Source organism: Dothidotthia symphoricarpi, assembly GCF_010015815.1.
Source record: "Dothidotthia symphoricarpi CBS 119687 unplaced genomic scaffold P153scaffold_25, whole genome shotgun sequence".
Lineage (NCBI taxonomy): Eukaryota > Fungi > Ascomycota > Dothideomycetes > Pleosporales > Dothidotthiaceae > Dothidotthia > Dothidotthia symphoricarpi.
The window spans coordinates 442,461-466,843 of NW_022985032.1; the positions used below are offsets into that span (position 1 = coordinate 442,461).

The window sequence follows — 24,383 nt, forward strand, 5'->3', positions numbered from 1 at the left end:
GCTATCATGTAAATTCTTCAAATTTTTAATCTTGAGTTTCTAGTCATTCATCCCTCGTTTTTCATTTTTCAAAAATGGGTTTCCAAAAATGGGTATTCACTTCCTAACGTCCAATTTCTGCCTTGAAATATGAGCCTCTTGTTCTTTTCTTCTATGTTTCTGTCTATAATTTTCAGAGTATAATCTTCCTGTTTCTGGTTCCTAGTCTTCAGTTCTCAATTTTCATTTTTCATTTTCCAATTTTCAGTTTCCAAAAACCGTAAACGACATCCCATAAACCATTTTCCGTTTCCCGTTTCCCGTTTCCTGTATCCCGTTTCCTGTATCCCGTTTCCTGCATTCGATATCCCAGTCCTCTCCCCACTATAAAACATGATGTTCCCCCCTCATCCCATCTCATCACCCATCGCCTCCGAAAAAGATTTCGACTCAAATCTCACAACGCAACACACCCACCCACACTATGCGTTCACCGCACAACACAACCACCTTACTCTCCATCACCATGAGCGACACAGATTTTTGGTCATCACTTCCCCTCGATACGACTATGTATTACTTCCCACCCACACCGCCAGAAAGTCCCTTCGACTTCGCTTTCCCCATCGAAACACCGCCCGAAACTCCATTCTCTGACCATCCCAATGTCGACCCACCACAAAACCCCCCATCCGAGCAACAGCCTACACAAAACATAATTCCACAAGACACAACCCGTCTCGACGGCCCGGCATCTCTCCCCCAACACGAAAACTTCGGGCTGGAAGACGCCGTGGAAGAATGGGCGTGCAAAACTTGGGGACTGGACAATCGCGAGGTAGAAGGCATGGAAACGTATGTGCGGTATCTGATGGGCGAGGAAGGACAGTTTGAGGAGAGTTTTGCAGGGGCGCTGGAGGTGGGTGAGGGGATCGGGTATGAGGGGGATTTGGGAATCGAGTGGGATGATGCGGTGAGGATGTGGGATGAGGCTGTGAGGGAGTGGGAGGAGACGGTGGAGGGGGCTGCTGCTACTACGCAGGTAGAGGGGTGGGGGGAGGGAGTTGAAGACTTTTTTTGTGCTCAGACTCAGTAGGTCGGAGGAGTGTGTTGGGGTTTTCAGAAGGGTTTAGGTATGACAGTGATTTAAACAGTGTGGTGAGCTACGTTCAGAAGACTCTTCTTTTGTGTCTGAGTTTGTCTAGCTAAGCGCGCCGCATATTAATAGAGCATATGTGTGACCTTCTCCACGACGGCACGTTTCTACCGACGTCTCATCTGGCAGAACGAGCATGACTCGCTATGGCGCTGCTGAATGTATTCGGTGGTGTCCACAGGCCATGCGAGCATTCCCCATTGTTCCAGTCGATTCCCCGTGTCACTCACCCTCGGCTCAGATGTATTTGTTCTTTCCCTTACGTCTTGCGTCTGATTCGTATCTTCCGGGAAGTGCACCGACTCCTCTCCCGCTGCATCCCCAGCATCGATTTCATTGGCGTCGAAAAGTACATCAGAAGCCGAGGACCTATCGTGAAAGTTAGTATGTGCGCTCTTTCTTGTAATACTTATGGACTTCGAGTGACGAGAACCAGTCGCTACAGCGGATCCAACATCTGAAGCAACGACAGTGCCTATCGAAGTTGCCGCCGTGCTGAAGTCCACAACCACAGGAGCTTTCGAAGACAATTCACAACGGGCAGTCGACGCATACACTACACCTAAAGGACCAGACCCCGCAGCGACACGCGCCCACGAGCCATTCGCCGGAGCGACTTTCCGCACAGGCAGAGCCACCGGTTTGACAGGAGGTGGAATCACCTCGGGTGTCATTCCAGGCTCCTCATGTATATCCGCACCCTCATCCTCATAATCCCCACCTTCATCCCCCAGCAGCCCACCCGCCCTCCTCCGCTCGCGAAGAAACCGCACAGATTGCTTCTTATGGTACCGCTCAACACGCAGTATAACGTTATCAAGCTTCATACCGTCGGTATCCTGCTGCGCGTAGACAGCCTCCTGCATGGTCTGGAAACCGATCATCACCGTCGTGATGGATGATGCGGCGTAGATGTTGGTGTATTCTACGGCTCCGTATTGTGCGTAGAGTCTGGGGATTGCTTTCCGGGCTGTGTCGGAGGGCACGTTTTTGACGAAGATTAGGTGGTTTTTTGTTGGTGCCATGGTGGGAATGGGGAGGCTTTGGTAGGGCGGCTTGGTGGGAGGTTGTGCGGTGAGTAGAGGGTTGTTATATGGGAGGGGAGGAGGGAGGGGGCATTTTGTGGAAAATTGCGGTGACTTGAGGTGAAAGGGAGTGCTCAGTGTCAATAGCATGGCACTGAATGGATCAGAGGTGAAATAAGACTTCACTAGGTAAAACTACCCTAGACAGCCAGTGAATGATGAGAAGTTTCATTCAAGTATAATAGTACGGTATGTTTTACGTGTGCAGAACACGACATATCCGGATGATAAAGTGCGGATGTGCTCACAGAACTTGGTCACGCGACTTTACAGGTAGGAGTATCGAAAAACATTAATAGAGAAAAGATATCTGGAACGCATGCAAACAAGTTGGATGCTTACAGAAACCATCGGGTTTCCTTCTAGTGCCTTCTAGGCCTTCAAGTGCCGCGTCTGAAGTACAAGCACAAACTAATATTAGTGCTTCTGAATCATGGTAGAATTGAGATGACAACGTGGGATGCGGAAGAATGATGGGAAGAGCATATTTTCTTTGGACCAAAATTGTATTTTTATGGATCTTAGTCCCGCTGTGAAGTAGTCCATCGCTTGTCCAGTGAGCATATCTGGAGGTAGCAACCACTCTGTTGACATTCCATGTCGATCCTAATCAACTACCCATCTTCCAATATTTTGTGCGAGGGTCGAAGGGCTCGATTTGAATGATAAAGGACGTACTCGATAGAGGCGAGAACGATTTCGATGGGGCGGGTACACAAATGCTCCGCTCGTGCATCCAGTGCGGATTGTGCGAGTCCAAAAAATCTGACATGCTGACATTCCCACACAAACTTCAACTTGTAGCAATGCCCTTGATCGAGAGTCATCTGGGTCGGGATGACGCATGTTTCGACTTGCTCTAACCAAGCGAGGGTGCGGCCGGAGGATCGTCCAAAGAGTAACCCCTAGTCTTCGCGATCTGATTCAAGGTCAGCAAACCTCGCATGATACATTTGCAAGTGTACATACCTCGACACGCTCGTAATAAGGCTTGATCTCGAAGAGAAGAGCGCAGTAGCTATAAGCATACCTAATTTCAGCTTGATTACCATACTGTACGCGAGGCGGCGATTAGCAGTTGAAGGCAAAGCCTTGTAGCAACGAACTCACAGCAAGGTAGCTAATCTGAAGGTTCTCTGTGTCCCTCATGGGAGCATTCAACCAGTTGATCTTCATCCAAATACTCGGATACCCTTCGTAAATCGGGTACTCAGAACATTCATCTTCTTCAAGTGATTCACAAGGCTCCGAGAGTTTCGTACCAATCTGATCCTTATAGGAGTGCTCGGCAGACACGTAGTTGTCCTTGGAGTGATCGAGAATTGGGCGAATAAAGGTATCAACCCCTAGGGATCGGAAGACTTCGTAAACGCTGATATCTGAGCCTTTCAAAACGGCTGGCAGGGCACAAATACCTTCATAAGTACTATGGGCGTAGGCATGGCTGCAATACTTCCCCATCATACCTCCTAGATCTTGTTAATGGTGTGTACATACATTCATGACGTGATTGCACCTGCCTGCTGACATGAATCGTGGGTCTGCAAGGGCATTCTTGACTTTGTTGTACAGGGGAAGCTTCTGCGCGCTCAGTGCTGATGAGTGACCTGCTATTTCTCCCAAACCGCGGCGGACAAACAGGTTGTCTAGAAATGCAGTCGCAATTAATACATGACACACTTATGTAACATTAGTAATGATAGGTTGCTTACATGTGAGGGTTACACGGTATCCAGACGTAACTTGCAGTACTTCATGTTCACAGTCGCTGTAGAACGCTGCCCACTGGACTTGATCGGTACTTCCAGCTCCCCAGTCGAAGGTGATGGAGTGGCCTTGGTGACGCACAACGAGCTGCCCACCTTCATGCGCGTGAGGAAGGCACACAACCAAGGACCCTATCTGGAGATCAGAACGAGGGGTATCGACGTGTGGCTTGAAGAGTCCGGATGGCGCTTCGTAGATCTGAGAATCAGGTCAGTGTGTGTCTTATATGAGGAGAATGAGTGTCTCACGTTGAGCTTGTACAATTCCGCTCGAAGACCTTGGTAAGGATGCGTCGTGTCTCGTCTAGGAAGCAGCGCTTGGCCGATGATGTCAATGATACCCAGTTGGTAAGGGCAGAAGTTGGTTGAGAAGGCGGACGGATCAAGCTTTGACGCTTTCCTGTAGGTCTCGTCAATCACATCTTTACCCCGAAAGCCAAAGCTAGCAGGTTGTGTATCCTGGATAAGCTTCGCCATCTGCGTGGTTCCATCATGCGTATCGTTTGAGGGCAGGATCAGCTTCTCGATAGTGTTAGCACTGTCCCACCGAATCGTAATCGCATGGGTGCCATTTTCTTCGAGCGGCTGGGTTGACTCGAGCTGCTGGATCCTGACACTTCCTCCACAGGCGTAATTCGAGCGGGGCAAGAACTGGGATAGGTGTTTAGTGGTCAACTGAGTAGTGGATTCTTCGATGCTCGCATCAGACATGTACGAAGTATCCGACATCTTTGCAACTATTGCAGTTGTGAAAAAGGTAGGGTTGTAGAGAGGAGAAAACCTGGGTTTTAAGGACGTGTTATCCGCGTCGTCACGTTGTCACGCGTTTGGTGTGACTTCGAGTGGGGCAATACCAGGCAGCAGCATCGGTTTTCACAATGTACGCAATGTAATAATAGGCAAGTGGATGGAATACGAGCACAAACAGATAAGAACCCTCACTCCGTCAAGGACAACCTAGTACTCGACTGGAGCTTCACAGATAGCATTCTGGCTTCTGCGCGTTAGCATTCGCGTATGGACACTTGATCGTTCCCAAATCTACCTTGTCTGACACTGTCATGAAAGCGGACACTCAGAAAGCGAGCTTCTTTATGGAATAATGATCTGAACTGCGCGAGAAAAAAACCTACAGCACATTGAGTGTAAACAAGACTATGGATGCTAAGCAAGACTTTCACACCCTCTATCGGCGGTAGAGCAAATGGCTATCGCATTGCTCTTGCAATCGAATGGTAAATGAGGCCAGAGATAAAGCGATCTCTACCGCTGGCTGATGACACCTATCATCAAGTAACCGATAACAATGGGCATGTAAGGATATGACCTTGGTGAGATGATAGGAAACCACGCGTTTTGACGCGACAAGCTATCACGCGGAATACACGACAAAGTATCAACCCCAGACCGTCTTGGGCTCTTTAGGGATATCCGTTCACAGATTGCATGTGCCAAATGGCCAAGCTGCATTTCTTTAGCATTCAGTACGACCGTACTTCAACACGTCTCAATGCCCGCTGTCTCTTGACCCTATCCACATCCGTACTGTTGAAGGAAAACTTCTGCCAAACAACTGGTCACGCTGATCAGTTTATGTCTCGTGTTTTCATATGAGCATTACCAATAGATAATTAATGATATGCTCAAACAAATGTTGGAAACCTACGAACCCACTGGACAGTCACGTAAGCTTGAATCACACTTTGAAGAAACGTAAACGTGACTTCACGATATAAATTCACAGTCGTTGGCAGCGGCGCACTGGAAGAGAAGTGAAGGAAGTGTGGAGCTCACTGTGTCTAATGATCATGCAAGGGAACGTATACGGATAGTTTCATCTCAGACCAAGATCACTGTGGGTAACCCCACAAAGGATAGATCAAAAGATCAGCCATGAGCTGGGTTGGAAGTCTCTACGTACTTCACGAGGGCATGGTCCGCTGACACACTGACGCGAATTGTCATACTCTTTGAGTATCTGCAGATTTGTGTTGAGTTTTTGTCTTAAACAGCCTATGCAAATTGTTTGCACCGTCTCAGCTCAGCAGTGAAACAGTGACTGTTCAGAAGATATAGACTCCCGAAGCGACATTCAGAGTTGAAGCCGGTCACCTCAAACATATGATAGTATGTGAACAACATTCACCAGCACCTCATACTCAGTACTCATATCACCACAATCACGAGCGACGTTCACGCACAGCGCGCAACCACGTCACCAAAACGTACCTCCAGCACCATGTCACTCACGCCGTGTGAAAACAACACTTCCCTATGGACAACTATATAATGTCGCCGACAATTTCCCCCGTATAGCCAGTATCCGACAACGAGCTCCAGGACTTAGTAGATATAGAACCAACCTCTAAGCCACTCAAGCACCGCCACATACATAAAGCAAGATGCGTTCCTACTACGACTCCAACTACGACTCCAACTACGACTCCAACTACGACCCCAGATACGACCCCAGATACGACCCCAGATACGCTTCTGAATTCGGCTTCCACTCCTCACGCGACCAGTATAGCTCCAGGAATTCCGATGCAAGGTATGTACCTACCGCCTACGATGCGCACTACGGTACGTCTTCGTCTCGTAAGACTAGCCGTGCTCATGATGGTAGTTCTCACCACTTTGACTACAGCAACAGTGGTGCTATAAGTCCTCCGCGTTCGCAGTCGGAGCAACCTCGTCACAACGCTCCTCCTTATAACCGCGGTGATATTAGTCCCTTGGGCACTTCCCGCTTCGAGCGTCCCATGGATAACTTCTACGGCCTCGACACGCGCCGTGACACTTCTTACGATGCACGTGACGCTTCCTCGTCCCAGTACAGTGGTTCACAACGCAGTGAAACAGCCCGTGACTCATATGCTTCGACTAACTACGCTGATGCGTACCAGCAGCGTTCGTCTGATTCGTCTGGTGGGGCCACAAGTCTTCGTCGTAGTGCTGCAGTGCGAGGTCGCCAGAATCCACGTGGATTCGGCACTGCTGGCGCGTCGGATTACTATGCCCAATACCGTGTTGAAATGCCTCGAAAGCCGAAGCCTTCTGCTAACTTCTCTGGTGGAATTGGTGGGTGGGAGCATTACTAACGCCGTTTAAAGTTTAGTTAATCGCGTTCTCATTCCTAGAGTCAGTCTCCACAATGAGAAAAAGTAACCATGTAGAAGAGATATTGGAAAAGAAAATATATATTTACAATGTAGACTGGTTGAACGAGCTGTGCGACATGAATTGACGCGTGGACTGAGTTACCTGGAGTAACAGATGCATCTGCATAGGAAAACAAAACATCCTCATGTACAAGAACAGTGCTAACCTACTACTGGGTATCGTATCGAAGAATGATATGACATCGAATTGCAGGCTTGGCGGTCAGGATGTCCAACCTTGAAGCGTGGTCATGTAGATATAAAATATGCACTTATCGAACGATATCTCCCAGACAAATGGCGACATACCCCGCTTTTAGTGAATGACTGGGGTTGACCCAGCAATATCCTGTGCGTAATATCGAAGGACACAAACATGAGAAAGATCATGGCAGCTGCAATTTGATGCCTGGCGAGCGATGGTCAGTCAGTAGAATGTATCGTAACATACTGGATCACACTTCTCGAAACAGCGTAACAAGACACGTGGAAAGAACTTGCGTCATCACATTGTGCACAGCATTATAGAGGCAAGAATATTGTGGGTGTTTTTGTTGTGTATTGATATTATACATGTGGATATTTTGGCGTCCTACACATTTTCAAAGGTGTGGTGCTAATCCATATCGATCATGACTTTCGTAAGACCACACATCTATTTCTTGTCGCCAGTGTTGTGGATCGCGTTGGGAACAGCGCGCTCAACCGACTCGGGGAGGATCTCCTGGATCTTCTTGGGGACGATGGAGTCCTCGCCGTCGTTCAGGGCGTGGGTCTTGTTGGTGCTCTGACCGGGGCCGGTAGCGGTGGGGTGGACCTGGGACAATAGTCAATACCAATGTTCAATGCTCAATGGCACGGAAGAACATACGCTATCTGGGAGAGCCTGCTCAATGTCCTTGGGGACGGCCTCCTGTGCCTTCTGGGGAACGGCGGACTGGCCGGAAGCGTGGGACTGGCCGGAAGACATTCTGATGGTTGATCGGGTGATGTAAGTTTGTTGGATTGGTCGTGTGAGTGTGCGGATTTTGAGGGCAAATGGCATGTTGAAAGATATAAGTTAGTAGTGAGACAAGGGAAGTAATATATATAGTTGTGCTTGTCGTTTGGCTGATGCCTGGGAGTACATGAGCGGGATCATATCGTCATATACTCGTCGTCGATTGTGAGAATGAGCTCATGAGGCGTTGTGCTTAGGTGACGGTCTGAGCGTAACGATGCGGTCATGTCGTCCCGCCCCCGCGGCTGAGTGGTCTTTGTACCTCACCGACTTGCATAGACGAGCTATCTCCATCTTTTTAGTGTTGGTTTAGTTGTTCTGATCGTCGTGCACTGTTGCAGCTGCGTATTACTCTAGTCGTTAGTGTATCTGCTGGTCGGGTTTCTGCGCCTCCGAGTTTCCGTCCGCTCGTACGATCCATGAGGTCTGGACGAAGAACGTTCTTTGGTGCTGGGATGACGTGTCCATGTGGCTTGAGAGCTCCCGGCTAACGTTGCAGCAGTTGACAGAAGCAAGCATGGTGCTACCCCACTATGCAGCTTACACCAGCTTGCACCAACATGCGTATATGTGATCCTGGGTGTAGATGTCAGAACGGTAATATACTAATTGACGAACAGTGATTCTGCATATGAGTCGCATGTCTGTAGAAAATACGTGCGAATGATTACAATATACATACTTCCTGCAAGAGTTATACACATCAGAATACTACTTACAGATTGTGTAAAGTGTTTACATAGGGAACTTCACCAGTATAGCCATGAATGGGGACAACTTATGAACATGAAGGCATTCCACGATAAGATCGCGCTAGATCACGAACCATAAACTCTACAACACTGTCAACAACAACACACCTAACACTTATCATCAAGGTGAGCACCAATAATTGATTTCGAGCAAGATGCTCATTGTTATGTTGGTGGAAAAATGATAGATGCTCGGTATCAAGACTCAACCTCGATATTCTGATCTATATATCTCTTAGTTATTCAACACAAACGCCGCCCAATGCTGGCATGTTTCGGCCGGGGTATCATCAGTGCAAGAAAAACTAGAAGATGTCGTCCATAATGACATCCCTCCCACCCGCAGCTACACCTCCAGTGCCTGCGTCCAACGGTGGCTCTGCTCGTGCATTGATCTCGTCCTCAATGAACACACCGAACCCGCCAAATGCCTCCCTCAACGCTCGATTATAGAAGTCTCGCATATCGTATCCACCCACCAGATGTACTGGATCGTTTTTCTGGCTAGTCAGCCAATCCACGTCGTAGTCGTCTTGCAAGACAAAATATTCGGGTTCAATACTCCAGCCATCGAAAGGATCGAAGGGAGCTTCTGGCGGTGGTGCAACGCGCTTCTTCAGCCCATTGAAACTGAACCCTGTGTCTTTCTTCGCGTCGTCGGATTTGGCGAGCGAATCCAAAGCTATCGCCGACTTCAAGGTCTTGCGCTGCGTGGCGCCCTTCTTGAGGTGTGAGGTATCGCTGGAGTCTGGCTCGATGGCGCGTCGGACAGCGTAGGGATCAAGTTCTGCTTTCTGAAAGTCTTCCCATTTTCGTAGCCGGCGCTCGGTCTCTTCGACGTCGGTCTTCAGAATCAGATTCCATGTGATCTCCTCGACTTGTTCGAGGTAGTCGTTGTAGTCTTTGAGCGTCTCGAAGTCTTCCTCCTTCTTAGTCATCCTGAACCACCGTTAGCCTCTCATGCGGCTCTCTCGCACTCGACAACACTCACGCGCGCGCAACCCGTGTCCGAATGTCCACCTCCCTCTCCACCTCCAGATCCTCAAACGTCTGCTTTCTGAATTTGCCCTTCCTCAACGTCCTTGCGCACCCGGCGATCGGACACGGCGCGGGTCCATGACTGAAGATTCTGTCTACACACGACTCGCACATGACATGATAGCACTCCGGATTGATTTTGAAGCGCATGTTTTGGTTGAGATAGCGCCGAGACTTGCATACGGGGCAGATGTCTTGGGCAGAGTCAGCGAGAGGGTTTTGACTATGGGGATGCTGTAAAGACAAGCTATGCAGAGATTTGAAGAGAAATGACGCACCATCGTCTGCGTCTGGCTTCGAAGACGCGCCATTTGCGCTGAGCTGCTTCGACATGGCGGAGGTGAGGCGGAGGTCGTGGCCGTGGATTGGAGCTTGAACGCGAAGACACGCTCGAGCTAGTGATGACTAAGCGACGTTCACAAAGAAACTGCAGAACCTGATGGATGATGTTTCTGAAAGGACTGTAGGAATCAATATGTGAGGATATCCAAAGTTGTGTAACTACGAGTGAAGTCTGTCGTGGAGCACTCCGCGCATGGTTCCCTTGCGAGTCTAGCGCGCCAAGGCCACTTTTGTCTGGACTTAGCTTTGTGCAAATTTCCTCAGCCTTCTTTCACCCCTCCACCCTCACGCGTCACATACCACCGACTATGGCAGCATCCACGCAAGATGCTTTGGAGAGCATTGAGCGCCGCCGTGCGCAACTCCAGGAGAGTGTGGATAAGCTGCGAAAGGCCCTCACGCACTGGACGACCTGGGAAGCCGAGTACCAGATGCTCAAAGAGGAGCTCCAGAGCGCAGACGACCTTCCGCCGTCCCGAATACGCGAGATGGCTCGAGACCTCGACCTCACTTTGGTCAACGACAAGGAGGTCGAAGAGCTGCTCGGCAAAGACTTGCGGACGAAACGCAGTGCTAACCAAGTAGTTGACATGATCTCTAGACGCATTGACTATGTTCAGCAAAGTAGCGCTACTATCGAGAAGCAGCTAGACACTACCGAAAAGCAACTTGCGGGTGTTGACATTTTATTAGATCCTGGAGTGGACAATGAAGAGGGTCTGCCAATGATGGACATCGAAGAAGAGTTGGACGAGGACGGGAACGAGATTGCGAGCTCCGTAAACCAGACGGGGAAGTCAGCCGCAGAGATTGTGGAGGTTCTGCGAAAAGCCGGCATTCAGAAGGCTGAATTGGAAAACAAGCAAGACGTAGGGCAGCCTGATCGAGAAGCTTCCGAACCAGTGTCAACACCGGTCTCGGCTGTATCAACTTTACAAGATGCCAAGACTACTTTTGAGCCTTCTGGATCTGCAACGCAATCACAACCCGATCGTGTTGAGACCACACCTCTGAAAAAGACTGTTTCATTCGCCGATGACATTAAATCGTCCTCCAATAAGAAAAAGCCTCAGCTGCAAACTGACCGCTACAACGAAGATCTCGAGAGTCTCAACTTCAGGCGCGGCACAAAGGTCATCGAGCTTGATGAAGATGACAACGAGCTTGCTACATACCCCATCATCCCGCAAGACGAATCGCCCGAGGACGCCGAATTACGGCGGCAGATGCTGCAATATGGGCTCTCTGAGGTTGGTCAAGTCGTGGCTGAGCTCGACCTGGATGATCCTGTGGCGCAGTACTCGGATGATGATATGGATGATGGTTTTGACGACTATGCTACCGAGGATGAGGAAGACGAAGATCAATACGGCCGCACCGCCAAGCCTGTGCTCACAGAAGATTATCGAAAGCAGATGCTTGAACTTGAGAAGAAACTGAACGCACGCATGCTTGAGAACGTCGGCCCTGAGTCTGACCTTCACCCACTGGCAGAGCACGCCGACGATGTCCGAACATTGCGTGTGCGAAAAGATGACGAGTTTGACGGGTCACTGGATACGGCGAAACCAAAAACGGTCGAGTCAAGTCCTACGAAGAAGGGCGTTCGGTTTGCTGATGATCTCGACATCTCAGACCCTCCTCCTCCATCGGCACAAGCACCCGTCGAAGTTCCTCCACCTACGCTCAAGTCTACGCCGACAATATCAGACACTATTGTCGAGCGCCCTACCACTACAACTCAAGCATCATCGGTACCCAGCAATCCTGCGAAGGTCTCCAGGTTCAAGAGCGCTCGATCTGGCGCAGATCAAGCGCCGCGGATGCTACCCACTCCTCCTGCCCCAGAAGTAGCACCTGTACCCTCTGGCCCAGCAGGCCGTACCGTAGCTGAGTCTGTCATCGAGCATACTGCATCGTCTTCGGAGCCTGGTGCGCCTGATGATTTCGATCCCGTCATGATTGGTCGTCAAATCCAAGCCGATTATCACAAAGCGCGGAACAAGTTTATACAACAACAAGGAGGGTTCAAGCCTTCCCAAGAAGACATGGACAGCCCGCTGTTGGAAGAAAGGGATGGAAAAACAAAGAAGGTCAGTCGGTTCATGGCGGCTAGGTTGAAAGCCGATGGTATGTAAATATCGATGCACGTTCAGCTTCCTCTGTTCCTTCTCTCAATTTCCTGTTTCGACTAACACGCAGAGTAACTCGATGTGATGTGGGTTGGGTACGGAACAATTCATGCCTGTGAGAGACACCTTTTTTATGTGTCAGTCTCACATTACATTGGTCCAAGATCGAACTTCAATTGAGCTCTCTGACGCGGCTGGCCTGGCTTCATGCCTGACGCGATTTGAAATGCTCTGTATATTCCACACCAGATAGCATGCTTGAATTGAATTGAATTCTTTGAACTCCACTACTTTGTTTGTATTTGCATATGTGAGCGATGAGCATGATTTCTGTTGTTTAGTTGTGAGATGAGCAAGTCGAGAGAGTCGCGGGGTCCTACCATTGTGTGGTGGTTCGTAATTGAGGTGGGGGCGGGGCTCACATTCCTAAGTAGCCGATGACGCCTGCCTCCATTTTTTTGCACCTACCGCTCGTCGCAGCTATGCCAGCCGCCACGGAGCCAACGCCTCTGCAGCCGGACATTCTCTCCACAAATACTGAACCGTCAGACGCGAGCTTCTCCTCGTCGCACACAGCCCAGCCGCCAAGCACGACCGACCTCGCGTTCGCACCCATCGCGCTCGCGCAGTACCACAGCATATCAGAAAAGCTGGCCTCGAACAATATCTACCGCATCCTCCGCTCGCCTGCGCCGATCCGTGTATGGGTGTATCGCTCACTGCTTGCTGAGAACCGGCAGTGGGAGGAGTGGGACCGGACCGCCACTATGTCGGGTGTGCATCTGCGCAGGGAAGATGAAGTGGACGGGGGCGGGGACGCAGAGAGCGTGGACAACACCGAGAGCCCGAGCAACACGGGGAGTGTGGGCGACACTGAGAGCTATTCCTCGGAGCACTATGCAGCAAGGCCGTACCTCACGCGTCTGCGCCTCGCCATTGCGCCCTATACCGTACACTACCACAACCCCGGCTATATCAGGGACGACACGCTGAAAATGCTGGAACGGAACGTGGTCAAAAAGACGCTGGAGGAGACGCGCAAGAATCTGGAGATACGCGAGGAGCTTGGCTTGTCGTGGGAGTTCTGGGATGATCTTGCGGCACTGCTCAAGGCTGCCATACCCTACCTCGAACGACGCTGTTTCGCTGCCCCGGATCCCGCTGCCCCAGAGTACGAGGGCCTTTCTGGGCCTTTGATTGCAAGCTATTCGCCGCAACTGCTGAGAGACTTGGAGAGATTGAACCAGATGGTGTGCATTGCGCGCAATGTCTTGGTGCATGGGGAGAAGGTGCAGAATCTGAGCGCAGAGAGGTTGTTTGATAAAGATATCTTTGCGCTGGTTAATGTCTGCGTGAGAGTTACTGCGAGGGGATATGATGGCGAGGCCGGGACGCAGGACGAGGATAAATGGCAGAGCGTTATCAATGCTTGTAAGAGCTGCGAGCAACAACATGAGCGCACAACACTAACAATCCACAGACAAGAAACTTCTCATCACCTGCCTCCAGTTCCTCAACAACTTGATCGCGCGCAACGAGCAGCGAAAACTCATGCTCTGGATCGAGCTCTTCGATAGCCATCTCGACAACGAGCTGCCCAACTTTGCCGACATGAAGTATAAAATGGACGAGTTCCCACAGCAAGACGACGAACAAGCTCTGCGAGAGCAGGCAGCACGCAACCTAGACACGTTCAAGATCCCGCAACAACCTGCTTCATCCCCATTCCTGCTCTACATTGGCGAGACGGGCAACGAGGTCAAGAAGACTTTGATGCAGCACGGTGTCAAGGCAGGCGCAAATGAAATTGCTGCCGAGTGCAGAAGGCGATGGCAGACCATGAACGAAGAAGAGAAGAACGTATGCCACATCATTTCTTGTCTTGTGAGAAACAACTACTGACTCTCCGCAGAAATGGAATATGCTCTATGCCGATGTGGTTGCCAGATACCGTGACCAGATCACCCAATCCAGCACCTATAAGAAAGTGGTGGACCAGCACGCCAAGAACGAAGAAAGCGTACAAGCACTCGCAAAGAGCATCAATCAGCTTCAAGTAGAGGTCGACAGGATGCGGTCCTCAATCGCGTATCCTGACGGCTCGTCTTCCGAACAAGACACACCGGAAGAGAAAGCCTCGAGACCAGCACTGGATGATTCATTACTCGATCCCAGCATCAAGCGGTCGTCCCCGGCAGGTGAGATCGACTTTCGCGTAACCTATCCGCCATCCTTCGGTGCCGAGATCCTGCAGAACGGCAAAGATGATCTGCTCAAGCGTCTCGAGCCAGATCCAGACCGTCCGGGGCTAATCAGTGATGTAGCCTCACCAACCTCTCCACCGCCTGAGGACGACGATGATAACGACAATGACGACGATTATGATGATATCCCGGGAGATGAGGGACGTGGACTGCTTACGGATGTACCGCTCATTCTGGGCCCGACGGAGATTGAAGTTCTACCCATGATCATCATGGCAGGCATTGTGGAGCCGCACGAGGGCCAGCCAGGATATCATTCTGATCCTACAGTGTTTAGCAGTGTGAGGAGTATGCATGGTGTACGGTGCCATCTGCTCCTTGCGCAAGACAATGGGCGCAACCTCCTTCGCGAGTTGTTGATCTTTGTTGCGGCTTGGGACCTGAGGGAAGAGGAGTTGTATTTCAAGTTCATGGTCAAGATCATGGAAGCAATCCTGGCGAATCAGTTACTACCATTCGCCTACCATGCTTTCAGAGAGTCTGAGTAAGTGTAGTCGACGTTGGAGTTGAGGAATCCCACTAACGGTTGCGTAGATCCAAGGACATCATCTCACCCGCTCAAGCAGTCATTATGAAGCTTCTCACAAACATCTTCCGCGCCCGACAAGCGCGTGCACAACCTTCCAAAGGCCTTCTCAAGCCGAACCCTTTGCCAGTTGACCAGGGTGACGTCCACATGGTCAACTTTCTCCTTACCGAGTTCCGGCGACATATCATCCCGCAAACCTGTGCGCTCATCTTTCTGCAAGGCCAGATCCGTGCCGGTCACGCGCAACCCGAAGACTTCCCTCTCAACCTGTGGGACATGGAGCGCATGTACGAGGGCGTGTATCAGTACCTGGAGTTCTTTGCCATCTTGACAGAGCACGAGACGTGGAAGCGAATGTTGAGCAATTGGGAAATTGTCAATGAACTAGTCACACTGCTGAAAGAGTTGGATGCTGCGATTCCCAAGGGACAGCTTTCTGTTCCACCACTGAGGAACGTCGCACATGCACCGCCGCCACCTGCCGCGCCCGTCGAAGTCGATATTCCTGCCCCACAACATCAGGGTCAGCAACAACCACATCAACAGCAGAATCAACAGCAACAGCCCCAACCTGTCGCAGTCGAACGCCCCTACGACACCACTGCTCCTATCCAGGACCCGTATATTCCACCGCCTGCCTCGCCCTCCCCACGTCCGTACATGGACGAAGCCGCCGACGAGCCCTCGGACTTTGAGTGGCGAAATCTCAAGAAATTGGCTGTCTTGGTTCTATCGTCCCTTGTCTGGAAGAACAAATCCGTCCAAGACCAGATACGCCCGTTGGGTGGTATCGAGGCGGTGCTCAACTGCTGCAGCTACGATGAGCACAATCCATACATACGAGAGCATGCGATTATGTGTCTTCGATTTCTGATGGAAGGGAACAGGGAGAACCAGGAGAGGATCCGTGTGCTTGAGAAGGTAGGCAAAGAAGGAGAAGGCAAGAAACAAGAAGACGGGCAAGCAAGCGGAAGCGCAAACATGAGTGGGAACAGCGGAGTAAAAGTCCCAGACGAGGTTCTGGACCAGCAAGGCTACGAGACATACATGGACAGCAAGGGCCAGGTCATGCTGAGGAAAAGACAGCCTCAGCCCGTGCCGTCGAGAGGCGCGCCGAACATCGAGAGAGGCCCAAGTGCTGGGCCTTCTGGTGGTGCGTCGGCCAGTGCGACTGCCGCGTCTCCTGGTACCGGGAATGGTAACGGAAACGGCAACGGTAAAAGCAAAACTGACGTCGCTGCGGGCTTTCGAGGCGGCGACCCAAAGGCCCTTGAAGATCTTGTGCAGCAAGTTATGCGCGATCTGCCCACGAGAGTGCAGGGGCTGAGGGGTGCGAGTGGAGAGGAGAGGGTGGCGGAGGAGGCGCTCAAGAAGCTTGATCGGGGGTTTGATGGGGGATCAAAAGGCTGAGAGAGAGAAAACGGTCTATGGGCTTCATTTCGTTGCTAAAGATACTTTCTCAGGCTTGACTGATTTTGGGGGTTGTACCATGGAGAGAGATGGTGGATGTGTGATGTGATGTGGTGGTACGTACGTCTCGTGGTGGATATGTACTCGCTACTACTTCGAGATTGGAGGACTCCTAGGAAGTGAACGTTGGGTTGGAATATTTCACCCTTGGGCTCTGGCTAGGGAAGCTTCAAAACTTAATCATACTATCATACCATTCAGACTCTGTTGAGTGACGCGCGAAAGGTGACAAGCTTGTAACGAGACCCTCGAGCAGGTCGATTTGTTATGAGTTTCCGTGTGATAAATGCAATATTGTTCATCGTTAAGTGTCTCGAGGGATAACATTATCGATGTTAAACAGCATCTGGTTCGTCTTTGCCTCCGTAGTCTGAATATTATTTCGGACGGCAAGGTCGAGACTTAAATCCTCGTAATGGCTGAGACACATTTTACCTGCCTTTCTTGCAAGAAGGACCATGGGTTTTGTGCACGAAAATAGATTCCTATTTACAAACTTGCTTCAACGTTGAGTTTCCAGAGTATTCCTTACAAGCTTTTGGCAAAAAAGCCGACTGAGTCGTAAGGCATCGACAGAGGCCTAGAAGCCAACGCAGGAAAGAGGCGCAATTTCATGCCCCGGACTCAGTTTGATTGAACCTTGCCGTTGTGCTGATAGAATCCTGGACTAAAAACAAACGTCACAAACGGCGATGGGAGCTTGGAGGCGTACGTCTAACGGCAGTACAGACGGTAGTGGAGCTTTACCGCTACTTCAGAGTCATTGTGGACGTATCGATTCCACCGTTGTACAGGTCGATCAAGCATGTTGAAACATCACATGATAGGGTATCTCCAAATCTACGCACAGACCAACCTTTAATATCGGGCCTTTGATCGAGACTCACGCCGGTTGTTGTGCACCTGACTCGCAACTTCCCCCTTCGCTGTCGTTGTCGTCCCACGTTTCCTCTGCCAGCTACTGCTTACCTGCACGTCTCCCCTTCTTGTCCCTTGCATCAACTTCTCGTTGCTAGACCAAACAAACTCGTCCTGAACTCACATATACCCTTCGACCTAATTAATCCACACACTTGCCGTCATCATGCCCGGAGTCCGTATGTATACTCTCCTAGAGTCGTTTTGTCTACTGGCTTTGCATTCTGCCCATGAATACAGCCATGGCTTGGTCATTCTCTCTTGCACACGACCTGGTTCAACGCGCCTGCCTTGTTCAGCGCTTCTGCCTGAGCATATGGCATCGAACTCTCATCACAACCCACTTCCCACTTTCCACTATGCGACGATCTTTGCTCTTTGCGGTTCACGTATCTAATCGCTATCGTTATCGCAGCACTCGACGCGTTCTCTACGGTGAAGAAGTCCCTCAGGGGCATGTTTGGAGGCAAGAAGAAGGCCAAGACTGGTGAAGCCACGCCGACGGCCACCACCGCAACGCCCTCGTCTTCCACCGCGAAGCCCACCGAGACCACTCCCGCTGCGCCCGCTCCGGCCACCGTGCCCCAGCCGGCAACGAGCGGCACATCGTCATCAGCATCCAGTGTTGCATCTGAGCCAGCCGCTGCTGTGCCAGTTGCTGCTGCTGCGCCTACCACGGGTGAGGCTGCTGCTCCGGCAGAGGTCAAGAAGGAGACACACGGTAGGTCAACCTCTCGTCCTATGTCGAGTCCGCGCCAGCGCAGCAATAATGACTGCTGGGTGGAGTCAGGAGAAGATAGAAAGTCCTCCTTCTATTCGCAATCATGTTTCGAACCTCCATGGTCGCTTTCATCTGCCTTGTAGAGATACCCATGGACTGACGAATACACCTTCTAGCCCACGAGCCTGTCCCCGCAGCTGCACCTGCCACTCCTGCAGCTGCACCTGCCCCTCCCGCCGCTGCCCCGGCGCAGTCTCCAGCCAGCGAGGCCCCTGAGGTTGTCCAGCCCAGGCACACCGAAGCTCCTGCGGCCGCTGCGCAGCCTCCCCAGCCCGAGGTCCCCGAGCTTCCCGCAAGCAACCCTGCACCTGGAATGAGTGCTACCAGTGGACCAATGGGCGAAGCCACTTGGGATGCCGAGGCTCAAGAGCAGCAATCTGCCCCTGCTTACACAGTCCCTGCTTCCGCTCTGATTTCTCCCCCTAACCAGTAGGTGGTCAGAATAACCCTACACCTCCGTCAAGATGTGTAAGCTCAAGCTGCATGCTGCTCTTCACGTCATGAAGCTGGACGCTTTCGAGTTGTTTTCCATATCAAGGCCGTCTTTGAGTGTCAAAGTTGAAAATGTATAAAAAACGTGATTACACGGACGTGGTGGGGGATTTATCATGGACTGCTTCACTTGTGTTTGCACCACAAGATACTGACCCGTTTCGATACATGTATGGGCAGTTGGATGCATGCGTTCCCGGTTATTCTTGCTACTTGATTTTCTTCACTAATTCTATACCCAATTGCGGTGTACTTACCACGAGTGGCACATGCATCTATTTTAGTTATGGTGGCAGTTTGGCGTTAGTTTCAATTAAGATTTATTGTCTATTTCTACGACCAAACAATATCACCTCGCTGCCTGACGTGAAGAGCTGCACGGCGGGCTAAATTGTCGGTTACATCTCCAGAGTCAGTGAATGCCCTTGAGCCTGAGTAATACAACGTGCATATTGGGCGGCCTTCCTTAGCGCGGGGTAGGTGCGAACCGCGCCCCACCACTTTATTCATGGAGTGTCAACGTCATCTTTGTACCCACGCGTTCTGATTTCTCAGCTACCCACCTGCGTTGCTGACTCCCTAACCCGACGCTGATACCTAAGCCGAACAGCTTCCACTATTGCATACGTTTTGCCCTCAATCGTAGCGACAGCCCATATCTCTTTCGAACCCTTTTCGGGAAACATAACGACACAGTACCCAGCGACACCATGCCTCCAAAAAGTGGCGTTCAACGCGCGAAAAATATCGATTACGACGACGATGTTTACGACGACGATGACTACTACGAGGAAGAGGAGGAAGGAGTGCCTGCGGAAGACAAGGAGGAGCTACGCGTAGGCACGATCCGAGTGCGTGAAGCGCTGGGAGAATTCGAAGCCGGTGTCAGCGATGCACAGATCCAGGAGGCACTGTGGCATTACTACTACGACGTCGGGAAGAGCGTGACATACCTGAAGAACAAGCTTGGGGGAGCAGCGCCAAAGCAAGAGCAGAAGAAGGAAAAGGCCGTCTCGAAATTCGAGCAGGCGGCGAGTGTGGCAGAGAAGAAGGCACCAACGGCAAACCCTGCTGGTAAGCAATCTGACGTGAATTCCGGACGTGTGGAGGAGTCAGCGTATCCCGTCGTCATCTCGCCCTGGCCAACACAGCCGACCCGGAAGTTTGAACATAGCGCAGCCTATCTCTATCTCTGGAAGGATATACGTTGGGGAGAAATACCGCCTGGTCGGGAAGCCGGCCTCATCACGGTCGTTCCTCCTGCGTACAAGAACCATGTAGAGTATAGAAAGGGGTTGCTGGGTGGCTCTTCCAAGCTAGCCGCGCTCGCTGCAAAACGCCGAAAGGAAAGAGAAGACGCACAGGCCGCTGCAAACTCGACAGCGAATGGCGAGACTGATGAGGCCGTTTCTATGCTCGACAAGCTCAGCGTCAAGGCCAAAGAGAAGGATGCATCAACTTTGCAAAGTGGCGGCCAGGAGAGTGAACGTCCATCTCGAGCGTCCAGATACCCTATCCGAAGACGCTCGCCCTCGCGTTCGCCAGAGTTAGAAGCATCTCCAGACGAAGCGAAAGACACCATCGAAGCAGATCAACCAGCTGTGAACATTGAGTTTGCAGCTGTTCGTGCGGCTCCTTCTATGTTCGCGTCTGTCCTGTGTGGACCGAGTCAACCAAGTACACCGCCCGTCTCAGACCAAGTCTTCCCGGCACCGTATGTCAACTACAAGGAATACCAAGATCTGAACCCCTTTGATGGACCTAGCCCTGACGATATCGTGCGAGCAGCTCAGGCGAAGAAGGGCGCGGGCGCTGGGCGACGCTGACTCTCCTACACGGACCCTTGAGGATGATATATCTAAGGCGTACAGGAACTACACCAAAGAAGAAGAGGACAGCCAACAGCAATGGAGAGAAGTTGGCTGAGTCTGTTGAAAAATTGACTGTTGAGGAGCCCAGAGTCAAAAGCAAAAATCTGAACGTGGTAGACGAGTATGAGAAAAGTGGTATGAAGCGGATGGCGAATTTCGTTGTAGTTGGTAAGTGTTTTGTAATCCAGATGGCTCCTAGTACCCTTTTAAGCTTTTGTGGGAGCACTAAGTGGTGTAGGAGTCGTCTAGCCACGATGGTGTTTGTCGGACTCGATTGTACTGACAGAATAAGGGCACGTTGACCATGGGAAAAGTACGCTGATGGGAGGTCTACTTCGCGATCTCAAAGTCATTGATCAGCGATCCATCGACAAGCTCCAGAAAGAAGCCGAAACAATCGGCAAATCGTCCTTTGCCCTCGCCTGGGTCATGGACGAGACGAGCGAAGAGCGCAGCCGCGGAATAACGGTTGACATTGCCACCCACTACTTCGAAACAGACAAAACACACTTCACAATTCTCGATGCGCCCGGCCACAAGGACTTTATACCAAACATGATATCTGGAACCTCACAGGCCGATTTCCCGGTCCTCGTAATCGACGCCAGTACCAACAGCTTTGAAGCTGGTCTCAAAGGCCAAACAAAAGAACACATTCTCATCGCTCGTAGCATGGGCATGCAGCACATCATAGTGGCCGTCAACAAAATGGACACAATATCCTGGTCCAAACAGCGCTTCGATGAAATCACAAAACGCATGACGGCCTTCCTAACCGAGGCAAGTTTCGCCGAAAAACGCATCACTTTCATCCCCCTCGCGGGCCTCACAGGCGACAACGTGACCAAGAAAGTCGACCACCACGCCGCAGACTGGTACACAGGCGAAACCCTCCTCGAAGCCCTAGAACGCATCGACCTCCCACCACGCAACCTCACAAAGCCCCTCCGCCTCTCCGTCGCAGACGTCTTCAGAGGCGACATGCGTTCCCCACTCAGCATATCCGGGCGCATCGACGCCGGCACGCTGCAAGTCGGCGACGTGATCCTAGCCCTCCCCGCCAACGAAACCGCAGTCATAAAAGCCATAGAAGTCCGCGACTGCCCCGTCGACTACGCCGTCTGCGGCCAGATCCCCACCCTCCACTTATCCGACATCGACCCCGTCCATCTGCGCAAAGGAGATATCGTCTGTCCGCCAAACGCCCCGGTTAAACTCGTCAAGGCTTTCAGCTCGAAGTTGCTTGCCTTCGATCATGTTCTGCCTATGCCTGTTGAGGTCTTTAGGAGTACCCTGAATAGTCCCGGCGGTATTCGCACGTTAAGTGCTAAGCTGAATAAGTTTACGGGAGAGGTGGTTAAGAAGAGGCCGAGGATCGTTAAGCCGGGGGAGGTGGCGCGTGTGGTGGTGCAGCTTGAAAGGGAGTTGCCGATTGAGGAGGGCATGAGGGTGGTTATCAGGGAGAGAGGGAGGACGGTTGGCGCGGGGCTGATGGAAAATGTTGCGTAGAACGAGAGGTGCAAGCAGACAAGGTTCAGTGTATGGGACGTATGGTCTGAGAACATGGGAAATGTAGCCAAATTTCATATTAAACTTTTACTCATGTGTAAGCGTGTTGTGTATCGCCATGTACTCATGTCATTCAACCATTGAATCATATAACCCCCGCTCCCTACCCTAATTTTCTGACTGATCCTTCCCCTGCCTAGCATCCTCTTCCAGACCCACCTCACCTCCCTTCCTAAGTGGCGCCGCGTCAGGTGCCAAACTGCCCGCCCGTCCCCTCTCCCTCAACGCCTTCATACTCGCCTCACTCAGCGGCGCATGCGGCACGGAGCGCGCCCAGGCTGCGTTTCCAGGCTCGCTTGGAGGGGCAGACAAAGGCGGATTGGCTTCACTTGGCACCGAGGAACTGGTCCTGGGGGGAATAGGTGTCCTAGTCGCCCACGGAGCTTGGGTTGGCAAATCGGGTTCACTCGGTCCAAGTACGCAGGAAGTGATGCGTCCGGATTCCCAGGGCGCTCTCGTGGCTGGCATACCATTTGCGGGGTTGGCCATGGGGTTCCGAGGTGATGGCTGGGCGCGCAGAGGTAGAGGTTCGAGGCGTGGCGGGTGGCGGGCAGATGTGATAGGGAGAGATGGGCTGCTGCGTGAGTTGGCCCAGGGCGCTGATGTGGAGGGTATGCCGCTTGACATGTCGGCCATGGGATCGCGCAGGCCCGGCTGAGGGCGAGCTGTTGGCGCTGTGGAGGATGGTGTTGCGGCTTTCGGTTGGCTGGATGTGTGCACGCTGGCTTCGATTGTTATTGCGGATGGATCTGGTGTCCAGGGGAAGAGGGAGCCGAAAGGGAAGTGCTGGACGACCGGGAATTTTGAGAGGACTTCCGCGTTGTACATTTTTATCATGCCCTGATGTGTGTTAGTCAGGTTCCTGCACTTTGTATGGGAAGTAAAAGGGAGAATTCATCCATACCTTGTTGATCTTCGCCCAACCTGCTTTGACACCTGAGATATCGTACAAGATGGGGCTGTGCTCCCAGAAAGGGCCGGTTTTGACGTCGTAGATGAAGCCAATGGCGCTGAAGTACATGTTTCGCTTTCTCTCGCGCTCCACAGCATTTGCTTTCGCGACATCTGCAGGATTTGGTGCATCTGGCAACGAACCCTCGGTCGTAACGTCTGCAAGAGTGGATATTGAGGGCGAGAACTGCGCACTTCCGAAGATGTATGAAAGAAAGAAATGATCGTCGAGGCCCCATACTCCGTGAGACCCGGCAGGCTCGAGTGTATATGTCAAGATGAGGCGGCGGATCAGGACGAGGTAGGGCTCGATGATGCCCAGAACGATGCCACGCTCTTGATCCCCATCCTCGGATTCTGGGAAGGCGCCGAGTTTCCACAAGCACCCTAGAAAAGCGAGGAAGGAGAGTTCATGGCCAGTGCCATAGTCAAGACGCTGTGAGCTGCCGAAACTGCCTAGCAGGTAGGCTTCGAGCTCATCTTTCGCTGAGACATCAGATGATGATTTGAAGGCCAGGACCTCTGCAGGTAGATATCGGTCCAGCAGATCTGATACACGTTCTCGAACAATGTCATACCACGTCCTGAACGCTACATTCCCAAAACGTCTTGGTCCCGTATCTGGTGGGGCTTCATTGACTACGGCGCCCAGCACGTCAAGTAGCTTGGCGATGCTTTGCACGACAGGCGGATGCGGTACATCCAGGTCTTGAAGTCTCCATTCTTTAACGAATTCAATGCTTTGCTCTTCGTTTGTGATTCTTCGTGGGATCATGGAGATGTTGAGCTGGAACATGAACGTCATGATGTCTGCATAGGCCTTGCTTGCGAGGAAAAAAGTGACATCATCGCCATCATTGATGCGTTTTGTCGGGACTGTGAATCCATGGCTGCTGTCTGGGTGGAGAAGATCGAGTGTCGGACACGTCGACAGAGATTGGAAGGGCATGGTGTGTGGTGTTGCAGATCTGGTTTGGTTTGGTGTGTAGTGCATGTGATGGCGTGTTCGCGTGTCGAGGGTCGCGACTCCCGTCCTGTCTTTCGATCGCAAGAGCAGCCTCGCAGTTGCACCCCACTTGCGTCGTCATTAGTACCGCACGCGTTTGGTGTTTTCGCATTAGATAATC

The 24,383-nt window shown here is 51.6% G+C and overlaps 11 protein-coding genes across 11 annotated transcripts; 6 read left to right on the plus strand and 5 right to left on the minus strand.

Moving 5' to 3' along the window:
- Positions 1-505: 505 nt before the first annotated feature.
- Positions 506-1,075, plus strand: P153DRAFT_391023 (uncharacterized protein; the record flags this gene model as incomplete). The annotated part of the gene is made up of 1 exon (XM_033670995.1): positions 506-1,075. One exon carries the CDS (start codon positions 506-508, stop codon positions 1,073-1,075), a length of 570 nt encoding a protein of 189 aa, XP_033518380.1.
- Positions 1,076-1,242: 167 nt separating this feature from the next.
- Positions 1,243-2,160, minus strand: P153DRAFT_361614 (uncharacterized protein; the record flags this gene model as incomplete). The annotated part of the gene is made up of 1 exon (XM_033666998.1): positions 1,243-2,160. The coding sequence occupies one exon, from the start codon at positions 2,158-2,160 to the stop codon at positions 1,243-1,245; it is 918 nt and encodes a 305-aa protein (XP_033518381.1).
- Positions 2,161-3,291: 1,131 nt separating this feature from the next.
- On the minus strand, positions 3,292-4,715 carry P153DRAFT_303002 (uncharacterized protein; the record flags this gene model as incomplete). Its single annotated transcript, XM_033664484.1, is given in 4 exon segments — positions 3,292-3,695; positions 3,714-3,866; positions 3,933-4,185; positions 4,236-4,715. The coding sequence occupies 4 exon segments, from the start codon at positions 4,713-4,715 to the stop codon at positions 3,292-3,294; spliced, it is 1,290 nt and encodes a 429-aa protein (XP_033518382.1).
- Positions 4,716-6,206: 1,491 nt separating this feature from the next.
- Positions 6,207-7,384, plus strand: P153DRAFT_371293 (uncharacterized protein). Its single transcript, XM_033669236.1, has one exon. It carries the CDS (start codon positions 6,389-6,391, stop codon positions 7,085-7,087), a length of 699 nt encoding a protein of 232 aa, XP_033518383.1. The 5' UTR covers positions 6,207-6,388; the 3' UTR covers positions 7,088-7,384.
- Positions 7,385-7,802: 418 nt separating this feature from the next.
- On the minus strand, positions 7,803-8,603 carry P153DRAFT_435605 (uncharacterized protein; the record flags this gene model as incomplete). The annotated part of the gene is made up of 2 exons (XM_033673158.1): positions 8,019-8,603; positions 7,803-7,964 (listed from the first exon to the last, which is right to left on the minus strand). Exons 1-2 carry the CDS (start codon positions 8,190-8,192, stop codon positions 7,803-7,805), a joined length of 336 nt encoding a protein of 111 aa, XP_033518384.1. The 5' UTR covers positions 8,193-8,603.
- A 471-nt stretch (positions 8,604-9,074) lies between these two features.
- On the minus strand, positions 9,075-10,436 carry P153DRAFT_371295 (CDK-activating kinase assembly factor). Its single transcript, XM_033669237.1, has 3 exons — positions 10,216-10,436; positions 9,891-10,131; positions 9,075-9,838 (listed from the first exon to the last, which is right to left on the minus strand). The coding sequence occupies exons 1-3, from the start codon at positions 10,268-10,270 to the stop codon at positions 9,205-9,207; spliced, it is 930 nt and encodes a 309-aa protein (XP_033518385.1). The 5' UTR covers positions 10,271-10,436; the 3' UTR covers positions 9,075-9,204.
- Positions 10,437-10,553: 117 nt separating this feature from the next.
- Positions 10,554-12,698, plus strand: P153DRAFT_371296 (uncharacterized protein). The gene has a single exon (XM_033669238.1). The coding sequence runs from the start codon at positions 10,588-10,590 to the stop codon at positions 12,415-12,417; it is 1,830 nt and encodes a 609-aa protein (XP_033518386.1). The 5' UTR covers positions 10,554-10,587; the 3' UTR covers positions 12,418-12,698.
- A 195-nt stretch (positions 12,699-12,893) lies between these two features.
- Positions 12,894-16,872, plus strand: P153DRAFT_401537 (uncharacterized protein; the record flags this gene model as incomplete). The annotated part of the gene is made up of 4 exons (XM_033671913.1): positions 12,894-13,842; positions 13,892-14,271; positions 14,324-15,159; positions 15,210-16,872. The coding sequence occupies 4 exons, from the start codon at positions 12,894-12,896 to the stop codon at positions 16,612-16,614; spliced, it is 3,570 nt and encodes a 1,189-aa protein (XP_033518387.1). The 3' UTR covers positions 16,615-16,872.
- Positions 16,873-17,645: 773 nt separating this feature from the next.
- Positions 17,646-19,011, plus strand: P153DRAFT_371297 (uncharacterized protein). The gene is made up of 3 exons (XM_033669239.1): positions 17,646-17,771; positions 18,008-18,313; positions 18,490-19,011. The coding sequence occupies exons 1-3, from the start codon at positions 17,759-17,761 to the stop codon at positions 18,804-18,806; spliced, it is 636 nt and encodes a 211-aa protein (XP_033518388.1). The 5' UTR covers positions 17,646-17,758; the 3' UTR covers positions 18,807-19,011.
- A 564-nt stretch (positions 19,012-19,575) lies between these two features.
- P153DRAFT_303065 (uncharacterized protein) lies at positions 19,576-22,245 on the plus strand (the record flags this gene model as incomplete). Its single annotated transcript, XM_033664489.1, has 3 exons — positions 19,576-20,643; positions 20,757-20,904; positions 21,029-22,245. The coding sequence occupies 3 exons, from the start codon at positions 19,576-19,578 to the stop codon at positions 22,243-22,245; spliced, it is 2,433 nt and encodes an 810-aa protein (XP_033518389.1).
- A 168-nt stretch (positions 22,246-22,413) lies between these two features.
- P153DRAFT_391034 (PTPA-domain-containing protein) lies at positions 22,414-24,205 on the minus strand (the record flags this gene model as incomplete). The annotated part of the gene is made up of 2 exons (XM_033670996.1): positions 22,414-23,145; positions 23,210-24,205. The coding sequence occupies 2 exons, from the start codon at positions 24,203-24,205 to the stop codon at positions 22,414-22,416; spliced, it is 1,728 nt and encodes a 575-aa protein (XP_033518390.1).
- Positions 24,206-24,383: the final 178 nt, after the last annotated feature.

Excerpts from the sequence above, each read along its gene's own strand:
- P153DRAFT_371296 (XM_033669238.1), top strand. The coding sequence starts at position 10,588 with ATGGCAGCATCCACGCAAGATGCTTTGGAGAGCATTGAGCGCCGCCGT.
- P153DRAFT_371295 (XM_033669237.1), bottom strand. The coding sequence starts at position 10,270 with ATGTCGAAGCAGCTCAGCGCAAATGGCGCGTCTTCGAAGCCAGACGCA. Across the intron at positions 10,132-10,215 it reads GAAGCCAGACGCAGACGATG|ACATCTGCCCCGTATGCAAG; the intron begins GTGCGTCATTTC and ends ACTCTGCCCAAG. Across the intron at positions 9,839-9,890 it reads CGGACACGGGTTGCGCGCGC|GATGACTAAGAAGGAGGAAG; the intron begins GTGAGTGTTGTC and ends ACGGTGGTTCAG.
- P153DRAFT_371293 (XM_033669236.1), top strand. The coding sequence starts at position 6,389 with ATGCGTTCCTACTACGACTCCAACTACGACTCCAACTACGACTCCAAC.
- P153DRAFT_371297 (XM_033669239.1), top strand. Across the intron at positions 18,314-18,489 it reads GGTCAAGAAGGAGACACACG|CCCACGAGCCTGTCCCCGCA; the intron begins GTAGGTCAACCT and ends TACACCTTCTAG.